At 34.3% G+C, this 22,342-nt stretch overlaps 1 protein-coding gene across 2 annotated transcripts in view; it reads right to left on the reverse strand.

Moving 5' to 3' along the window:
* Positions 1 to 2,380: 2,380 nt before the first annotated feature.
* The window catches only part of Mekk1 (mitogen-activated protein kinase kinase kinase 4), a 100,633-nt gene continuing 80,671 nt past the window's right edge, over positions 2,381 to 22,342 (reverse strand). For both annotated transcript variants that reach the window (XM_085945401.1, XM_085945400.1), the window contains 10 exons: positions 19,252 to 19,333; positions 18,025 to 18,165; positions 14,677 to 14,767; positions 14,362 to 14,546; positions 14,007 to 14,174; positions 11,942 to 12,131; positions 10,349 to 10,471; positions 5,373 to 5,473; positions 4,735 to 4,915; positions 2,381 to 2,810 (listed from right to left, as the gene is read on the reverse strand). In XM_085945401.1, the coding sequence (XP_085801527.1) occupies positions 2,800 to 2,810; positions 4,735 to 4,915; positions 5,373 to 5,473; positions 10,349 to 10,471; positions 11,942 to 12,131; positions 14,007 to 14,174; positions 14,362 to 14,546; positions 14,677 to 14,767; positions 18,025 to 18,165; positions 19,252 to 19,333 (1,273 nt within the window). In that variant the 3' untranslated portion in view covers positions 2,381 to 2,799. The remainder of the gene's footprint in view (positions 2,811 to 4,734; positions 4,916 to 5,372; positions 5,474 to 10,348; positions 10,472 to 11,941; positions 12,132 to 14,006; positions 14,175 to 14,361; positions 14,547 to 14,676; positions 14,768 to 18,024; positions 18,166 to 19,251; positions 19,334 to 22,342) is intronic.

Raw genomic sequence — 22,342 nt, forward strand, 5'->3', positions numbered from 1 at the left:
ACAAAACGCCATTAGAGGAACATTCGGCCACCGTTTAAGTAGTATACAATGACCTTATTGTAATCCTGTGCAAACTGAAAATCTGTTTGGATCGCAATCGCTTTGCGATCATGAACGGAGTATTGTTCATAATACTGCTACATGTTCTACTTCGCGAAGTGAGTGATACACGTATGAATAACAATGGAAAGTTGAGCGATGTCTTCAAAAATACAGGCAGTGCGTAGCACTTGCATGGTATTAGAGGAGCCGCCGCTGATTCCATATATCAAAATTACGGAAATCGATAAATTATACTAAATATATACTAATTTTATTTACAAAATACAAGGAATGTTCATTGATCGACAATGGCTACGCATTTTTTGCTGTGGGGAAAATATTGATATATTTTTATAAAATTTATAATAACCTGGTCCCACCGTTCACCGTTGACTTTACAAGCCAAGCGACCCTTCAAATTGCCATGTATTTTTTTTTATAAACAACTGAAGTCTGCCTTATTCTTTATTCTTATGTCGAAAATAAGCCTATAATAAACACATCTGGTGTACCTACCTGTCTTCTTATTTTTTTAAAAATGTTGAAAAATATATTATAATACACACTAGGCATACAACATAATTCTATAATGGAGCAAGTATTTTGAATGGTCATTAGCCCAGTGTAGATACCTACTGAAAACAGTTTCTAATAAACATTAAGGGGGATCATAATGCCAACAGAGAACCGAACGGAAAATTACGAAGCTTGCAATTTGAGATTTTTTTTTGATAATTTACAATTTTAACTGTATTAATTAATAAATATGTATCTGAAAATATTAAAAAGATATTTTTTTTTTAAGTCAAAGATAAACTTAAAAAAATGTGAATTTGTCACATAGCAAACTTTGTATTTTTCCGCTAGGTTCTCTGTTGGCATGATGATCCCCCTTAGTAATTGATTTCAAACTAATTCTGTTGTACCCAGAGCATAGAACCAACAGTTACAGCTGATGACTAGAACGAATTTATTAAGAAACCTGCTTAGAAGATCCACATTGAACTGTGGAGCGATTTTTTATTTACAACGTTTTTCTTAGGTCGTATTCTTATTTGTCCGGTACAAATCTTGCAATCGATTTTTAACTAACTTCCCAACTAGCTAGACATTTGAAACTTTTAGAATATATCAGAACATGATGCCAATACATTTTTTTAATACTTTTAGCCATCTTTAAGTAGAATTGAATTCATTTTCAGTTTATTCTGTTTTGTATGAAAAGTTATTTCGATACCATTATTGGTTGCTAGGGGGTCCTAGCAACTAAATTATTAAATAATATATAGTGCGTAACTATGGAAATCAATATGAAATGACATTTCATTATTCAGTATTTCTATCAAGTACAAATTTTTTTGATCGTTTAAGCTAGTCAAGTCAAGTTTATATGATTCAACAGAAAATTTAAAAACATTCTTTTTATCTTGTAATTATTTTAGATACATTCATTATAATAGAAAGAAAAAATACTATTCTAGATTTCTAGTGCTGAGGAAGTCAACTGTCATCTGTCAGTGCTCAGCCGTAGTGGTTTGATGGGCGCGGCGCGGCGGCGTCTTGCGAAACTCAAACATATAACCGTGTGTAAAATGTTTGTAGACAGTGTCTTTTTTGGGGCATAATACACACGGTTATGCGCCCGCCAAACCACTACAGCCAAGCACTCAAGGTACAACATAACCATAGACGATTATGGTATTAGTCTATGATACAACTAACTCGAATATTAGTCTATGGTATAACCCTGGTTGGAATGACAGAGAAGCATACTATCCTATTAAATAAAAAAAGCGGCCAACTAAATTAATTCTGCCCAAATTTTAATCTATTCTGACACACAAATATTTATACTTGAAATTAAACATTTTAATAATTCCCTGTGCTTATTTAAATACTTTCTCAATCATTATTTGAATACTTACCATTAAGCATTTTTTACTTGCTGCTTATTTTAAATTATTCCCAAACATTAATAAAATACTTTTATTAAGATACTTCCTGTTTATGAATATTTATACTTACCAAATAATTAGAAGCCATTCTTTAATTGAAAAAATCTGCAAAGTTGACCCAGCTGAGGCATACGGAGTATTTTATCATCTGCTTCATGTTTTAACTGTCAGCTAACTCTTACTGTGACCTCGCGAGTGGAAAACTAAGTGTTTGTCCTTGATTAAACAAAAGTAACGATGTGGCAGCTTAGAATACTACTTCCTTGTTGGGTTTGTTTTCTCAAGGATGAATACTTAGAACCTTGTAGTATTAGGCTTGCAACCTGACAACATAATAGTGAAGAACATGTAAATGTGAAATTTAGATTAAAAACTACAATCTAATATTATATTCATTTTATTAATAGATCATTACAATATTATGCACAATAAATAAACCTGCACGATGATTAATAAAATCAATATCGCCAGTTTTAAAAAACTTCTTATATTATAAAAATAAACATTACATAACAAGTAAGAATGTTGGAATGTTGTCATCTCATTCTTAACAATATTTACATGCAAATTAATTTTTTTCAATATCATATTAATATAATTAATTTCATTAAAAAAATACAGTCATACAATTGCTTAAAAATATAGTACACATACCTAAAATTTAATATGGACAGGATTTAATTTGACGGATTAAAAAACATGTTTTAAAATTTAATTATAAAGCTGCGGTTTTAAAATAATATTATTCTTATTTCTCGTCTTGAGTCTTTTTTGTAAAGCTGCAATCCGTTGACTAGTAGAATCATTGCGCACCTGGAACACAAATTTTATTATATGTTAGTTATCGGTAAGGGGCTATTCTTAAATGGAGTCCCACAACCATCAATATATTTTGACACCTCTTCCCCATCATATTCTTCGTCACAAAATCTTCCATCTAAATAACGTCATACTTTTGAACTCCCCCCCCATTCGTTAAAAATGATTGGTGTTCTAATCAGCTCTGGTTAAAATAAGACACTGATAATTAAGTCTTGTTTACATGGGCTTAGTAATAAGTATTAGTATTCGGTTTCTTTTACGCGTGTCGGCATTAGTGTAAGTAACAAACCCTTAGTTGTAGCCAATGTACATATTGCACATGTTTTTTTAGTAGCAGTTTTATTCCATGTACCGACTATGAATGCAAATATGTGAGTGATATGTCATAATAATCACATCAGTAACTCTAGGGAAATCGTATCTGCGCTATGGTAATTTATCGCGGCAGTATACACCGATCGACCCAGTGGCGAGGGGTGGAGGTAGGCTGTTACGATTCGACATAAATAGTACACACTAAGCTTTGTCAGTCATACTTATTTGTTTTCATTGAACTAAGAATACAATTTGCAGATAGGAAGTTAAAATTCAACCAAACCATAATAGTTTAGGTATGCCATTGGCGATCCAACAAAAACAGTGATCCCTTTTAAAGTCATACTTATTTGTTTTCATTGAAATAAGAATACATACAGGTGGCGTTAGTTAGTTTTTTTAAATTCATTAAGCCCTGCCTATGCCAAACTATAATCAATATATGATATTTTTTTATCTATAAAATATCTAAAATTATCAATGGTATAATGATATAATTTTAGATGTTATATAGATAAATGAACATTTTTTGACTTGTATCTACTATGGCTATGGCTTGGATTTGATTGAATTTTAAAAAAACTAAAAAACGCCATCTACACATTGTAGTATTAGTTCAATGAAAACAAATACGTTTGACTGACAAAGTTTAGTGTGCACAATTTATGTTGGATCTTAACAGCCTACCTCCACCCTTCGCCAATCGTGCAATGGGGTAAATTGGTTGCACAACAATGCCTGATATTTCTGGCAAATTGTATTGCGCATGTGTATTCGAACAATTAATTATTTACAACTTTTAGCACCAGAGAATACAAAATGGCTAATTTGTAAATGTGTAACTATTGTCTTCAAATTATAAAATAACAATGAATTTGCAGATGGATGATTTACTATGGTGATCTTTGATGTTATTTCCGCGTATTTCTCATCCAAGGATTTCAGTCAGAAGGGACATTTGTAGGATTAAAACGATACTGTTGAATGTATGATAACCATATAACTTGCTTGAATTTTTTGATATTACAAGAAAAAATCATAATCAATTTAAAAACACGAAAAAAACTTCAACTATGCAATTCTAAGCAAAATATTTTTGAAACAAATTATTAAGTAACTTTTAAGAAAGAGATATGTCAATTACTTTTAACAGTACATGCAGCGCGGGATATCTAATTGCCTCATTATCTATTCAAAATGATAAATTGATTACGAAATGTATTTTCATAATATTCCAATTTCGCAGAATCAATTAGAGTGGTAAGGTGTCTAAAAATAATACAATATTTTCATTTATCGACAATTGGTAGCAATACTCACCTGGATTTTGAAAAACATCAATGTAATATGATTTCTAGATACTATTTGACAGTAAGATGTGAACGAATAAATTCGACTCGTCAAAGTTTCCGCAGTCGTGACACCAAGAATGAAGACATCCAGCGATATCATACACGATTCAAAGATGGGTGGAATAAAGATATCATTTATCACAGATACAATCATGATTTGGAATAGTCATGGCAGGTTGGAATAAAGCTGCTAGTGTATTGGGGTATACCAAAAATATTACAACTTGTTTAGTTGCTTGTCTAGTTACCTTGTATAAAGGGGTGGTGCGTGAGAGTATCTATATCGGCCCTCTGAGCTGGATCATGCTGTAAACAGGCGAGGCAGAAGTCTTCTCCTTCCGTCGAAAGGTGTGGAGGTGGCTCTGGTCTCTGGCCCATCCCCACCACGAACATTATCTGGTAATTCGAGTCATACTCGCTCCAAGGACGCTGAAAAATACCATTCAAATTATAAGCAAATACAACCTAGGACGATTATTAAAAAAAGTCATGCTCGTTCATAGTATTTTTATTGGGATGGGTTGTTACCCATCTGCTTAGATACTAACGAATACGAGTAAGTCTAAAAAAATGATAAATAGTAAGTACACTAATCGGACATGCTTTATTAAATCAATTACTCAAATTAACTTTTAAATTACCATATAAGTCATTTCTAAAATTTACCATGTATAGGTATAGTTACAATACCTTAAACACACCAACTTGCGTTGATCTAGAAATCACCTAAAGAATTTTCAGTAAAAATATCAGTTCGATAGACTTCACCGTTTTCACCGCCTTTAAAACACTGACAAATGAAATGACAATTCAGCCTTGTATAAATAAAAAAAATGGTCACATGCTATATTATGAAACTCAATTTAGTTTTAACACAATGGATTACCTTGCCTGAAGACATTTCCACGACAACGCATCCGAGGGACCAGATGTCTGCCCCTCTACCGTGTCCCGATGACTTCATAAATACTTCAGGGGCCATGTAAGCTGTTAAATCAAAATAATAGAAGTTATTATACTGGTGTCAAGTATTCAATACCTATACAAAAGATTTTTTTTTTCCGACCATGTCCAATTGCTGGCCACAGACGTACAGTTTTCGTAACAGGTTGAACATGCCAGTTAATACGTAATGGCGGCCATACAGTTATCTTTGGTAGATAATCTGCTGCGCCCATAGACGGACAGTTTTCGACCTGCCAGATGTGTGCCAGGTTCAAACTGCCAGCGACCCCCACTCCCGTGTTTTTGTAAAACTGTTGGAATTTCAACTAGCCGAAAGTTCTCGGGTGATGTTAGATGTTGGTAACGTAAAGTAGAATATACCGCGCGATACAACTGCGGCTGGTGTTGCTTGTTATAAAATACAAATTCATTTATTATTAAAAATGTAATAATATTATGTACGTGGAGATCGCAAATATTATATTTTATTTATTTTTACGAGAGTAAAAGAAAGTTATAGTTATTTATGTAAACATATTATTTTATACAATATAATATAAATGTTCAAATTCTGGAGAGCATTATAAATATTAAGTTATTGTGAAAATATAGACTAATAACTCGGTACTCAAATTTTATTTATTGTATGTAGTGAATATTACAAATTATTAATTTAAGACGTTCACAACATAAATTAATATACCTAATTGTGACATAGGTGTGTATTTTATGTCAGTTTGTTTCTAATAAAAACAATTATAACCATAATAAATTCAAAGTAAAATTATTCGTGTATCAATATCGTTCAAGTATACCCTACCTAAAACTAATTTAAACAATACCCCTGTGTATTATCTCCGCGAACCTAACCTCCATAGTTTTTGACACTGCTCTGCCACAGACAATAACTGTACGTATATGGGCACGTCTGTTGACAGTTCGACAGATTTGAATGGGGTAGTTAAACTGATCTGTGGTGTGCCCACTAACGTACAGTTATTGAACAGTTATTGTCTGTGCCATGTTCAACCTGTTACGAAAACTGTACGTCAGTGGCGGCCTAATCCTAATAGGACCATATGGGCCTCCACAGAGTGGGGGTTTGAATTGACAGATTTTTTTATGAGAAATGGATGTCAGCCATTTGCTCAACCTGTTAGGTCCATACTCTGACTTATACACAAATTGAAAAACAATATGTATACATGTCAGACCTAGGGTTCGAACCTGAGACGCAATAGGCCAACGCTTAAACCGCGCAGCCATCGTGGGTGTAATGATTAGGGAATTTTAACAATACTGCAATTATTATGGGACAGCTGATTCAAATTTTCAGAATATATGCATAAGTCTCATTTAATTATTATACTGTACTTTGCGGTAAACATTGCGCTATGTAATATAAGAAGACACTTATAAATGATTTCGCAAAGGTTTTATGGAAGGCCTGGACACAAATGGTACGTGAGTGCGACAGAGAGAGTTTTCTGGACCGTTTGTTTATTAAAGATAATATGAGTAGTTTGGAATAAACAAAAGTGTAAGTCGAATTCACTGCTGTGAAGCCATTTTACCGGTGATTGCCTAATGCTTAACCCGGCGCCCGCTTCTGTCACGAATGTAGTACGCGAAATTTCGCAAAACTACGGGGCTACAGCGCTTCTGTCGCCAATGTTGTACGCAAAAATGCGCCGGTCGATTATGTAGAATATACATGACGCATGATTTTGAAATCTCTACCATAATTTGCCTTATTTCATTACCAACGGTGACATATATGTAATATTGTCAAATAAATTTTGTTACAATACTAAAACTTAGATGTTCGACATGCCTTCGACAGGCCGTCAATCTACGCTCATTTAATTTCGGTTTGAAACATCGCGCCACTTTACTGCGTTTGCGCAGTATGCGTAATATCACTGTTGTGAGAGGACTGTGCAAGGAATCGCTCTTGTTGTTTTTCCGTACAAAATATTACGTATTTTACGCGATCTATTGTATTGTCTGAATTTTATTATAATATTTATAAATATTTTGTCTGTGTTATTGTTTATGTGTTTTTAACTATACCATTCATGTGTATTAAACTGTTATAAGGTGTTTTGACTATATTTTTTTGGACTATTTTACCTTTGTTATCGTGTGAGTGTTTGGTTGAGAACTTTTGTCAAACTTCAATATGGCTGGTTTAAGTGAGGAATTGGACTCCGATTACGAAATGTCTGAAGAAGAATTGGAACCATCTGACCTCAGTGATGTAGATATATCAGAAGAGCCAATTGAACACTTGAGAACGTGGACATCCGGACCCCATGTTCCGATCGTGTATGAGTTTGATGATTTTCAATCCGGCATAGCAAACAGCGATTTGACTGAGACTTCGCCTGAGTGTCTTTTTTTTGAACATTTTTTAAACCGTGATATAATGTTGAAGGTAGTCCAACAAACAAACATTTTTTTCCACTACCAGTATAACACTCAAGAACTTGGACCAAAATCACGTTCTCATAATTGGATCGATACAACTGTATCAGAATTATATGCATTTTTTGCGGTGTCAATGCTCATGACACGAAACAAACATTTGTCACTAGAAGAACACTGGAGTACGGATTGTTTTTAAGTGCACCCATTTTCGGTCAGACGATGCCTAGAGACCGATATGAGTTATTGCTCCAAATGCTCTATTTTTCCGATCCAACAAGTGTTACCTGAGATAAACTAAATAAAATTAGGTTACTTTTAGAGCATACACGCAAAATTTTCAAAGACACGATGATTCCGCATCAAAATCTCTGTATCGATGAGAGCATTATTGTTTTTAAAGGGAGACTTATTTTTAAACAATTTATTCCATCGAAGCGTCATCATTTCGGTATCAAAATGTTCGTGCTGTGTGACGTTATGACGGGTTATATTTAAGATTTTATTATTTATTGTGGTGACGGGACAGACATGGTGGATAGCCAAAACTTTGGAATTTCCGGAGCTGTTGTGACAACGCTGCTGACCGAGTATCTGGGCAAAGGGCATTCGTTGTGGTGCGATAACTGCTACACCGGTCCACAGTTATTCAAACACCTCCATGAAAATAAAACCAATGCTTGTGGGACTGTACGTAAGAATCGCAAAGAAATGCCATGCTTCAAAAAGTTGAAAAAGGGGGAGACAGAGGTAAAGTCAAACAGCCCATTGTTGGCTCTCAAATGGTGTGACAGAAGAGATGTCCACATGCTTACAACCATGCACGATGACTCCTTCGGTCCAACCGGTAAAACTAATTTTAGAACGGAGAACCCATTATGAAGCCAAAGTGCATCTTAGATTATAATAAAAATATGGGGACTGTCGACAAGGCCGACATGATGCTCAGCAGCTTGTCATGCATGAGGAAATCTGTGAAATGGTACAAAAAGGTAGCATTTCACATGATTGACCTCTATTTATTGAATGCTTTCTATATGTATAAATCTGTTACTGGTAGTAAAAAAACTTTAGGAGAATTTCAGTTAGTCGTGATAAAACAATTATCTGCTAAGTACGCTGTGAAAATCACGAAAACTCCACAACCCAGACCATCGACTAGAGAAAATCCATTAAGGTTGTTGCCTAGAACTTTAGCAGATCATTTGCCGGAACACATTCCGCCCACGGCAAATAATAAAAAGCCCAGAAGACACTGTCATGTGTGCGGAAATTCAAAAATTATTAAAAAAAAAACATCTCTATCTAGATATATGTGTTGTATTTGCAATGTGGCTTTGTGTCTCAATCCGTGTTATAAAATCTACCACTCTTCAAAACAATTTTAAATGTGTAAAGTAAAAATAAATATGTAACTCAGTAGTAATATTTAATAGCTGTTTAAGTGTCTGCCAAAAAGTTTGTTTAGTCTAAAATTATTGTGCTATATTTACGACCCTACTCAGGGAAAAAACATTATGTGTGATTTTATTGCCACTTGTGAAGTGTTTCTATACTCGCATCAAGCACGAGCGTGACGAATAACAAAATGCAAGCCTTGCAGTGCTCCATATACATAAAACAAAATGGGGGAACTCTTCTAAATGGTGAGTCTTTGTATAGAATTAATTTCTTCGGATATTTTTGACATTATGACTGATTTATTACGGTTTTTTAATGTTGTAAAATAATCTGAACATGTCTAGGCGCCTAAAGAGCCATAAAACTCATTTTTTATTGCCATTTTTATTATGAAACACAGAAGTTAAATAAAACAAAAAATGTCAAAATGTCACCCAGAGAGTGAATTCGTCATACTACAATAGCCCGCGAGTGCCAGGTTAAACAATATTTACCTGATCAGAGCCACAGACGAGTTAACTCGCGGGTTCTTGTAAATGTCATAACTTCTGAATGAACTGTTTGTGTATATTTTATAAATAATATTTATCATTTTGGTGTGCAAAATATTCACGATAAACTCAAGAAACATGTTGATTTGGAAAATTTTCACAAATATTTATCATTCTATTCCTATTTCATATTTTTTAAGGGATTTATTTTATTCCAAAAATAGCTGGCCTACAAGTGTCCACCTAGTAAAAATTGGATGGCAGTGATAAGGATAAAAAAAAAAATATTATTGTTAAATATCTTTTGAGGTCAGTATTAGACATATAAACTTTTTTTACATTCTAACTGAAAGGTTTTACGCATTTAGTTATTAGATTTATTAAGTGATTTTATAATTTCACATAAGTTAATATAAGGCAGTGTGCAGCCAGTGAAGTTGTATTTCACTATTGTGCAAGTAACTTCATGTATGACCAAATTAAAAGTGGTCAATGTGTGATTCCGATCTACAAGACTGTCTTCAGTAGAAATAGTGAAATCAAATCTCATTGATAGTATGTCAGAATAATATTCAACATTCACGGAAGAAATGTATACCTTGAGTGCCGATGTATCCTTGAAGTTCTCCAGGGACGGTGGTATTTGCTCTGATTTTGACTGCACATCCAAAATCTCCCAACTTCAGTCGATTGCCTTCTTCGGTAAGGAAAATATTACCACCTGTAACATGCAACACATAATATTAGGTCACCATAAACAAAATAATACATTACCTATTTGTAAATTTGCGAAATATATTTCAAACTGGATATTGCTTAATGGAACTAGGAATGAAGGCAGTGTTTACTAGACCAGATTATGCATTTACGTAATACCGAGGTATTCTCAATGTGACGATCTTAAGGTATGGGATTGCCTCTGCATTATAAAGTCGAGGTAAAAGTTCGGTCTCTTTACCTGACGTTGGCTAATGCCTCTCTCATTGAAAAAGATCGTAAAATGTTGCCATTGTCTCAAAAAATACGAGTCAATAATAAAATTAAAGGTATAATGCACGTGTTGACGAAACAATAATTAATTCTAAAAAGTGCTATAGCCAACCACTGACATATTGTCTATTAAAAATAGCTTACAGTTGTGATTATATTGACATGCACGTCGCGTACTGTCACGGTCACAAATTTAGTCTATAGTTTTGTCATTTTGCAGAATATTTTGAATGAACACGACCTCTGTAAATTCAATGATGGATTAACCTAGTAACGAGTCTCTGTAAATTCAATAATATTTTGAGCAAAACCCAACCTGCAGACCATAGCTACTGGTAAAAACAGTTGAATGAGTCATGCGGGTGTCGATGCAGTGCGGTACACATAAGGTAACCTAATTGTTGTTCTGGTGATTTCGGCAGATTTTGCCAACTGACCATGTTCGTTCAAAGGTTCAAAATATGCTACGGGATGAGAGCATCAGTCTGATAACATTTTAAGCACCAAGAAAATCAACATTACACACTTTTTTCCCGTAGCAGCAGTTAACTGTGACGTGCACGTGACGCGACTTGCAGCATAATAAATAATCACAACTTTATTCTCAATTTTAAAACATTTTACAATAATACTCTTCTATTGTATTCAAATATTTTATGTGATCAAGCAATGTTGATTTCTTGAAAAAGGATGGAGCATAATGAGATTCATTTTTCTTACAAGCTTAGCTCCCAAATATACCTACCTAAAATTCTTCATTGTCTAGTTAAAACATCCTAATGATAAAAGACATCAAGATATAATATGTTTTTTTATTTTATTGTGAAAAAAAAAGGTTAAGTTTAGTATGTACAAAACTCTCAAACACCAAGTCTTGTGATAGGAGTTATGATTGATCTTTCTTATCGATTGTCTGGAGTGGCCGCCATCTTGGATTCAAGATGTCACACGGGCCACCTGCCACGACTTTCAAGCAAAACACCCGTTGAGCTATGATTGTAGAGTAGATAAGGAATGTATTTCAGATAGCCATTCAATTTTTTCATTCAAAATCCCACAGGATAACATAATATGCCCCAGAAATATATTAGACTGGAGATTCTTATATGAAATTTCCAGTCTTTTTAAAATTAAACCAATAAGTTTTCAATGCCTGCTTCGTATTACTACAGGAAAATTGAATAAATGTCTCATTACTCACTTTTAATATCTCTGTGCGCTATAGATCTGTTATGCAAAGCTCTGACGGCTGCAACCAGCTGCCTGGTGTATCGCCTCACTTGCTGTTCAGGAAGACCTTCCTCTCCTAAGCCGGCTTTGGCCCCGCACCGCGCAATCAGACTCTCCAACGACCCTTCCACGCATAACTCCATGAATATCAACATCTCCTCCTAAAATAAACACAATTGCTTGTTAGAATCTGTCACAGTCCATAATTTTCTTCAGATATAATCCCCATTCTCACAAAAGAGATTTAATACATAAAGTTGAAACGTCAAAAAAGCAACATCAAATATTTATTTAAAATAAACGTCATTGTAAATCAGACAAATGAACAAGGCTTTTGTATTGGTGACTGCTCCAAACTAACCTGCCCTGGAACACACTCGATCTTAATCGAGCGTAATACGAGGCCCTACATTTGGATGTGAAGTATCAGCAGTTATTTACGCTTGGTAATGGTCCCAGGAGCAATTACTCCAAGCACTCAAGTGTGCTTTGACTGAGTTTACATTGATCTTTATTAATAAGTGCCCATGGGGAAGAGAAGCATGGTGAACTAACAAAATAATTTTAAAATATAATATATATTATAATATGTACTTACATGAATGTAATAATTTATATTATAGATACAAAGCTAATTCAAAACTGACGAACATTCTATGTGAACAGAGCTACACATTTCAGGGCATTTTCAGAGGATGTGGTTTGCAACTCATCAACGGAATACTTCTACGGCACATGGACATGTTGGTCAGGTAGCAAGTCCAAAGTCACAGAGCTTACCAGCGAAGCCACCATGACCAGTTAAAAATTGACTGGTGTATTGGTCAGGAGTACATTCATCAATTAGATATAATATACTTATCAGTAGCAAAGGGCGGAGGTAGGCTGCTATGATCCGCTATAATTGTTAGTGATATGTATTTGTTCTATTGAACTAAGACTAAAATTTTATTTACAGATGGTGTTAGTTAGTTTTTAAAAATCAATTAAACCCTGAATAAAATGAACCATAATAGTTTTGGTGTATTTTGGGCGATACGACAAATTGTGCACACTTTTTCATTCATAGTTATTTGTTTTTGTTAGATTAAAAATACATATTACACATATTATTCTATCTATAAAATATCCAAAGTTATGTATGATTTAATTCCATAATGTTAGATATTTCATAGATAGACTATTATTTATTATGGCTTGGTTTTGCAGGGTTTAATTGAATTTTAAAAACTAATCAACACCGTCTGTAAATTGTAGTCTTATTTCAATGAAAACAAATACGTACGACTGACAAAGTTTAGTGTGCACTATTTATGGCGGATCTTAACAGCCTACCTCCACCCTTCACCACTGATACTAATGCAGTGTTTCAATTTCTTAAGTTAAGATGTCAAATGTTCTGTACGATCTGAAAGCTGGTACAGTGGCCGCTTGAATACTTTAGATTCTGTACGTTTTGACAGAATAATGGCGGTGACTATTTTAGGTACTTACACCCTTCAATGAAATGTGTGCTGGCAGTAGGTACATTAACCTACATGTGTTTTGTGAATCTCAACTAAATCACATACACACAAAGTCAACGAATTGCTGTCACACTGAGTTTGTATAATATGAGAGGCAGAAAACATATACACGAAGTGGCCGCTTGAATACTTTAGATTCTGTACGTTTTGACAGAATAATGGCGGTGACTATTTTAGGTACTTACACCCTTCAATGAAATGTGTGCTGGCAGTAGGTACATTAACCTACATGTGTTTTGTGAATCTCAACTAAATCACATACACACAAAGTCAACGAATTGCTGTCACACTGAGTTTGTATAATATGAGAGGCAGAAAACATATACACGACATGCAGTGAAAAATACATTTTTGTTTCTTGTATTATTGATATAATTATTATGTACTGGATCAATATTTCTTTTAAAATATGGAAAGTTCATTTCTTCAACTAAAAAAATGGTTTGAATTAATTCTTATTAGTTAGTACAATAATAGCAGTCAAAATATTATTCTAGCTTGCCAACTCACCCTATGTATTTCCACTCCGTAATACCGGACCAAATTAGGATGTACCACACCTTCCAAGACTTTAAGTTCGTTAGCCGCCCTTTCCACGGCTCGCCTGTCACCGATACCCAGGCTGACTTCCTTCATCGCCAGCAGCTGACCTGTCTCCGTGTTAACCACTGTGTATACCTGCAAAGGATACAATTTTATTAATTCAGATCACCCATTTAATTAATCCACTGATACTTTGAAAATAATTGAAAACCACCCGCAAAAGCTAAAGAAAAAAAGCCATTCCAGAAATATGTTCTCAAGGAATACAATATGTTAAGTATTTCAAACATGACAATAATAATAATAGTTATTTAGTGCTGACCTTTCCAAAGCGGCCCTGTCCAATCTTGATTCCTCTCTGCCACTTAAACGTGACAGGTCGCGGTCGGAAATGCTCCCGAGATCCGTCTCCTCGCCTCACACTGCCGATGGTCGATGCTTTCCGAAGAAGATCATCTCTTCTGCAATCCAGCTCGTACAATGCCGCCATTTGCTTACCTTGTCGTACTGGGATAAATTTAAAAAAAAAATATTTATTTCATTCGACAAAAAAATTTAAATTATTATCTGTTTAAAAAACATTGACAAAACAAACAAGGTAATATATTATAGTAATATTTATCTGTTTATTTCTCACCTGTTTCATCTGGCGGAGGTGTAGATGTGAAATCAGGTTCAGATGTTGACATAGGCGGTGTTGCAGACTGCACAGATTTATTTAATGACAGCTGAAATGTTAAATACAAACAACATTGAAAAAACCTTCTTCTATGGAGCTAGGAGCGTAAATTTATGAAATTGAAACATAAAAAGGACCATCGGTTCACTGGTTAAGTTAGCTACAAGTGCTTTAGGCATGTAGAGAACTTCACACTACTGCTGACATTTATTTGCAGTCAGTTTTGACTAGGGAATCCAATCCCGGGATCCCGGGATCCCAAGCTATTTTCGATACCTATGAATCCCGGGATTGATAAACATAATCCCGGGATTTCGGGATTGATTTTTTTATCAATTTTTATGGAAAACATAACAGAAAAAATACTTTTAATACAAAATAACTACATTAGAAATAAACTGAGTTTGAATGAAGTTTGATGTGTAGGTTGCCGATTCATTTTATTTTTTCACATAGATTATTAAAAATGAGAAAGATTGGTAAAAAAACAATGCTTCGCACTTTTAACAAAGTAATTCCACCATGATACGAGGGTGGGTCAATAATTCCTTAGAAAAAAGCATTAAAACAGTTTTTATTTTTGTATTTTTTTTTTATTTCTCAACATAATTTCCTTGGAGCTCAATACACTTGGTTAGACGTTTCTCAATATTTTTTAAACCGTCAGAAAAATAAGTTTTCGGAAGGTCCTCAAAATAAGCATTTGTCCGATCGATGACTTCTTCATTTGAAAAAAAACGTTGTCCACTTAGCCATTTTTTTAAGTTTGGGAAAAGGAAAAAGTCACTGGGGGCTAAATCTGGCGAATACGGTGGGTGGTCGACCAATTCGAACTTCAATTCTTCAATTTTAGCCATTGATCGTAAACATGTGTGAACACGGGCATTGTCCTGATGAAAGAGGATTTTTTTCCTGTTTAAATGAGGCCGTTTTTCTTCAATTTTGTTTTTTAGCTGGTCCAATAAAGATGCATAATAATCCCCTGTTATTTTTTTTCCTTTTTCCAAATAGTCAACGAAAATAATTTCACGTGCATCCCAAAATACAGTAGCCATAACCTTACCAGCTGTTTTTACGGTTTTCGCCTTCTTTGGACATGGTTTGCCTTCGCAATCCACTGCTTTGACTGTTCTTTCGTCTCGGGAGTATAGTGGTGTATCCATGTTTCATCTACAGTCACAAAGCGACGAAAAAATTCATCCGGATTGCGTTGCATGAGCGACAACAGGGCTTTAGAGGCCACCACCCTATTGCGTTTATTGTCGACTGTGAGCAAACGCGGCACCCATCTTGCAGAAATTTTTTTCATGCCCAATTTGTCATGTAAAATAGAAATGACGCTACCTTTTGAGATCCCTGTAACCTCAATTATCTCACTCAACTTTAATCTTCGGTCACTTAACACCATATCGTGGATTTTATTGATCATTTCTGGTATAGTCACCTCTACAGGACGTCCTGAGCGTGGTTCATCCTTTGTTGATGTACGACCACGTTTAAATTCATTTAACCAGTTATAAATAGTTGCAAGTGAAGGAGCAGATATGCCGTGAACTAAATCCAACTCATTTTTTATTTCCTTTGCTGTTAACCCTTTTATATTAAAATGTTTAATAACAGCTCTAAACTCAATTTTCTCCATTTTCCATTTTTCACAAGCAATTTTTTTTTAAATGTACGAGAAACACACAACAACCCGACCAATCTGATTGAAACTTCGCAGCATACTGAATCGGTAGTGCCGCTGCATGAAAACAAACCGCTTACAGTACTAGTCGCACCACCTGTCGGCTTTTCTAAGGACTTATTGACCCACCCTCGTATCATACGTTTTACGGCAGTTTCATATTTGGCTGACTAATTAGATTTATGAAGCGGAAAGGCCATAAGTACGCCATGATTATTTGCTTTACTATTTTAAATCTCGCTGATCTATTCATTATGTCTTTACTATCAGAAATAGCAATCTCATATTAAATTCACATTATTATTTATATTACAATATTATTTACTCCATTAAACTTGTGTATTTCCAAGATTTAACGTATACAATATTAACAATAAATGTCTTAAATAGTATAAATTATACTAGATTTATTTTTGACCGATTTTATCAATGTTATTTGTAAATATAAAAATTTTATATTAACAATGGAAAAAAATCCCAATCCCGGGACCAGTCCCGGGATCCCGGGATTGTCAAATTGTAATCCCGAAATCCCGGGATCAGAATTTTGGCTCGGGATTGGATTCCCTAGTTTTGACGGTATCAAGATATCTTTGAGACTAAAAAACTACACATTAGGTGACTAGCACACAAAGAATCAACACAACATCAATCTATGCATTCGAATAGCATCAAACATAAGCTACAAATACATTTTACTTTAAACTTTGCTGATTTTGTTTTTTTCGTATACAGTAAACTCCCGATTATCCATATGCGGATTATCCGTGCATGAATTTAATTATTAAAAAATCGCTCACTTTCGTAAACATAAACCTCGCTTAGAAAAATTCGAATTGATATTAGAAAGATTCCAGCAAACAAACCAAAATCACAGATTTTCTTAATAAATAATAAGTATTAAACATGTTAAAATAATTGTCTGCTTTAGTAATGTAAAGAAAAAACCATAGTTCGGATTATCCGTACCACCTCTCCCTACCATTAGCCCGGATAATCGGGAGTCTACTGTAAGTACAAATATGTCACGAAGCCTATGTAGTAATCTTGTAAGTATGCGGAGAACATTAGAGCAAATATAGATAGGATGGTTTACACTGAATTTGAATTAGATTTGCCATATATTAACGATGAAGGTGTAGAAGATGATGAAAATAGAGAGATAAACAAAATGTTTCACTTCGGTCTAATGCTGTTGGGTAACTCTATGTGCTAGGTGTTTTGTGAATGTCAACTAAATTACATAGATAAAATTAACGAGCCACACTTAAAATTAACATTTTTGATGCCTCACGATATTACTACCGCAGTATCTGAGGCTGCAGATTTTTAACGACACACGTTGAATGTAGAGCGAAGCTCTTACTACAATCGCTGTAATACCGATTATTTGTGGCTTAGTATTTCATAATTATTTAAAAAGATGTCAATGTGTGTTTAATTTTTAGATTATGCAAATCAATCAACAGTGGCTAGTAATTTGAGTTTAAAGTTGGACGAGATAACTCACGAAATTTGTATGTGCGACCTGTCGATCATGGCCTCATAGAACAAGAAAACTCGCTGAAGGCATAGAATGTTATTTATCATAGACTAGTGTTCTAATATTAATTTATTACCTGAGGGAAAACAATTGAAGATCTGGACCTCTGGAGAGTCGGAGTGCCGAGAGTCAATGGAGTGGACATGGCAGCGGTGCCTGCTGATCTTGATGAACCGATTACGTGAGATATGCAACCGTCCATCATGGTCTTCAACTCCTGCAAACATAATAATATTATGCATTTCTATTACGTTGTACTTCTCCTTCCAAACTCTTCCAGTTTGGACGTTATAGATTACGGATGTCCAACCTTCCGGCTTCCCTGGGATACAGTGAGTGAAGTAGAATTGTCTTTAACCACACGTAAAATATCGTCGCTGTATTTAAAATACCTCCTATGTGGTTTGAGTCATATTCTGAGATATGTAATCGAAAGAAACTGTTAAAAAATAAAAATGTTGTTGAAAAAATAGTCGAGAATGATATATCATGTTTAAACTTTTTTGCAGATCCTGATCATAAATTAAAATTGGATAATCATATTTTTTTATAATATATTAATTATTATTAAGTGGTAGAATTGTAGCTTTTTCCATGTTTTTATCATATATGATTAATTCTGTATGCACTCTGTTGAATACGTTGAAAAATGTGTAAACATGCCGTGTTCACATAAGATTATTTTAATACTGAATTTATTACGGCGGAGGCTCACATATGATTAATTACGGTGCATGATTTTGGAAGCTCTCACATAGGCAATATTTTGGTGGAAGTCGAGCCACATTTTTAAAATATCTAATACCCCGTTTACACATGCATGGATTTACTGTTCACAGTAAGAAAATTTATGGGTAAACATGTATTATCCTGTAGTTGGCAAGATTACGTGCATGAATCAAAGAAGTTTGGAAGCTTCTGAATTTTCATGCTCAAGTAAGATCTGCGCGTGCGCAGTAGAACGATATTGGCGAACCTGCCGGTAAAAAAACGAACTACTCATTTTGAGGTTAACCGATTTTCAATACGTCCTGTCAAATAGTACTATAAAATGACAACATCGCGTCTTGCTTACTCTTGAATAATGAGATTGGAGCGACAGTCAGAACTTTTACGTGTAAACAGTTATTGTCACGATAGTTTAACATAAGCACTATTGTCTACAGTAAATCCATGCACGCGTACAGGCGCTATTGAAAATAATTATATATTATTGAAAGTGGAGTGATGGTAATAATATTACTCTTAGAAATATTGATAAAACAGTTAGCTGTTGTATATGGAATTAAATGAAATCACTAACCTCGAACTCATCATTCGTTAAATGCTTTGTATGTCGAGGATCACAGGTCAGCATCAAAAATTCAAGACCATTGCTAGCCCATCTGGAACAATAGCAAGAAAACAAATTATTGTATCTATTCTTAGCTAAAGAAAACATCCATAATATGAAACAATATCTTAAGAAAAAAATACGTGTGAAACACTATTTTTCATAACTTCAAAAATATTATGAATAAAAAAAAATATGATTTTTCGAAAGATGGCTATATTTCTGTGTTAATTTATTTAATTTTCCAAGGCTAAGAAAATACCAACAGATACCTCAAAATATCAAAGAAATGTAAGTGAGAATCATCATTCTGTTTGGTAATAATATTTATTGTTGTCCGTTTAAATATTTTAAATAGTTAATGTTTCGTGTATTTAAGTGTTTCAGTGCTAGGCTAGGCTAGGCACGTAAGGAGTAGGTGGCCATTAGATATAATTAGCATGCTATTTAAATGTGGTAATTAATTAGTAATTATCTAGTCAGCCGTCGTCAATGTGTTAAGCTGCGATTACATTATGATCACGTTACATGCAGTCACAGTGACAAATTTAGTCTACGGTTTCGTCATTCCGCAGAATATTTTGAATGATCACTATCTCTATAAATAAAATTATGGAAAGTGCCAACTCTAATTATGAGTATTATGAATTATTATTCGTGGTAATATGAATTAATTTTAACAGTTACTACGTGTGCATACGTTAAAAATACTTGCAATATTGCATCCAGATATTATTTTGAACAGAACCCAACCAGAAGACCATAGATAATAGACGTAAACACCAGACATAGATGATAATTTAATAGAAATCTACAGAGAAAACCACTGCAAACAAAGAACACGCGATTTTGACGTGAGACACGAGAAATGTGAACTCCTGCAGAAAATAGAGAAAAAAGTTCACTGACTAGTGCGTTTGATGATGCAGAGCGATACGCGTGAGGTGACCTCATTGTTCTGGTGATTAAAGGTTCAAAATGTGCTACGGGATGGGAACATCAGTCTAGTAGTTAAATACATACCAAGAAAAACGACATTACACACTTTTTTCCCGTAGTGGCAGCTTACTGTGACAGCACATAATGTGATGATAATGTATTCGAAACATTAGTTGCCTTTCTATATCCATTAATTCAGGTGGTCTGTCCTTCCACATGCTACACTTGCAGTATAATTATGGTAAAGGTTGTGTAGAAGGGGTCATTTATGTAGTAATTAATAAAACAATACCATTCATTTGTAATTAATAGAAATTTCAGAGTTAATCTTGGCAATAACTGGACATTTAATAATCTATGGAATTGACTGTTTAGAGTGAATCTAAAATTGTATTGAAAAATTTGCATAATAGTGTTAACGGCCCACATGCGCCACGTATTATGGTATTTTCAGAGCATTTGGCATTTCATTCCAGCAAAAGAAATGGCATATTTAAAAAAAATACTACCTTATTCTTAGGTCAATAATTATTATTATAAAACAATCATTATTCGTAGGATGTTTTATCCCATTTGAATGGTCAAAGACATAGCTAATAATCAGTATCTTTAGTATATTTTCAAATGTGTTAATCGTGCCCAATTTTTGAATAATAAAATGCCTAATTCTTGTCAAATTTGGGATCACAGAGATTATAAATATAATTTTTTATCATAAATATTTCACTCGTTAACAACAATTTTACTAAAGGTTTTATAAATGCGTTTAAAAATTAGTCAATCTAAAAAATCTTAACACATTTTGAGCGGGAAGGGTATTTCTACCCGCGCGCCGTACCGGTGTTCGACGGCGGGACGGGTAGAAATACCTTTTACTATTTATATAAAATATAAATATTTTTTGATGGGTGAGCAGGAAGACAACATTTTGTGAAATATCGATGTATTCTTTAAACATGGTTTGTTCGCTGTACTGTGAATGCGATTATATATATATTTTTATGATGTGTGATAAATACTATGCCTCCTTTTCATACTATATATTAGCCTTTGTGAGCGAGTGAAAAGACGACAATTTGTGATCGACGGAATGCATTCTTCGCACTTGTTGTAAGTGATATTGTGCGGTGCGATAACTCTGGTATGCGAGCGGAGCAATAAATTATAACATGAGTGGAAACCAATGTTATTTAGATGTCTGTAATCTACTACAATCTATATTGAATATCAGTATTGAATTTTCAGTCTTGAAATACGGCGCTATAGAACGGGTGTGTTTTTACAAGTGAAATATATTTAAGTAATCGATATTTTATTTAATCTTTAAAAAATGGCTTCAGACAATTATGAAAGCGATGACGAAATATTTGCCGATAATTTGTCTCCCTATTCTGGTGAAGATTTGCCAGAATTAGGCAGCGACAGTGATAGCGACAGCGATAGTGAAGAGTTCCCTCGCACGAGAAGGGTACCAGTGATACCGTTACAAATCAGTGATTCTGAAGACAGTGAAGTGGAGGAAGAGGAAGTCATGGAATGGTCTGAAATAGACAACCCACCGCATATTGAACCATTTTTAGGTAACGTTGGTGTTTGCGTAGCACCAAACAATTCTGAAAATGTGATCGATATAGTTAGTTTATTTATTGGAGATGATTTACTTAGCATGATGGTAGAAGAAAGCAATCGATACCGCACACAAAGTGAATCCCGTATCAAGAAAATGAAGAAATCTATCAAATGGAAGCCTGTAAGTCTTGGTGAGATGAAAAAATTCCTCGGACTAATTTTGCTTATGGGACAAGTTCGAAAAGACACAAGAGATGATTATTGGTCTACTGATCCGAGTATAGAAACACCAATATATTCTAAAACAATGAGTCGTGATTGTTTTAGACAAATTTGGCAATCGTGGCACTTTTCAAATAACGATATCATTACGGATTCCAGCGATCGCCTCGAAAAGATTAGGCCAATTATGACATACCTGATACCGAGGTTTTCTTCGGTTTATAAGCCTCAAAGGGAACTTTCTTTAGATGAAGGTATTATACCGTGGCGGGGAAGACTTGTATTTAAAGTCTATAATGCATCTAAGATAATAAAATACGGTATCCTAGTG

Source organism: Rhyacophila brunnea, unplaced genomic scaffold (genome assembly GCF_057557595.1).
Source record: "Rhyacophila brunnea isolate RB1 unplaced genomic scaffold, BYU_Rbru_1.0 scaffold_18, whole genome shotgun sequence".
Taxonomy (NCBI): Eukaryota; Metazoa; Arthropoda; class Insecta; order Trichoptera; family Rhyacophilidae; genus Rhyacophila; species Rhyacophila brunnea.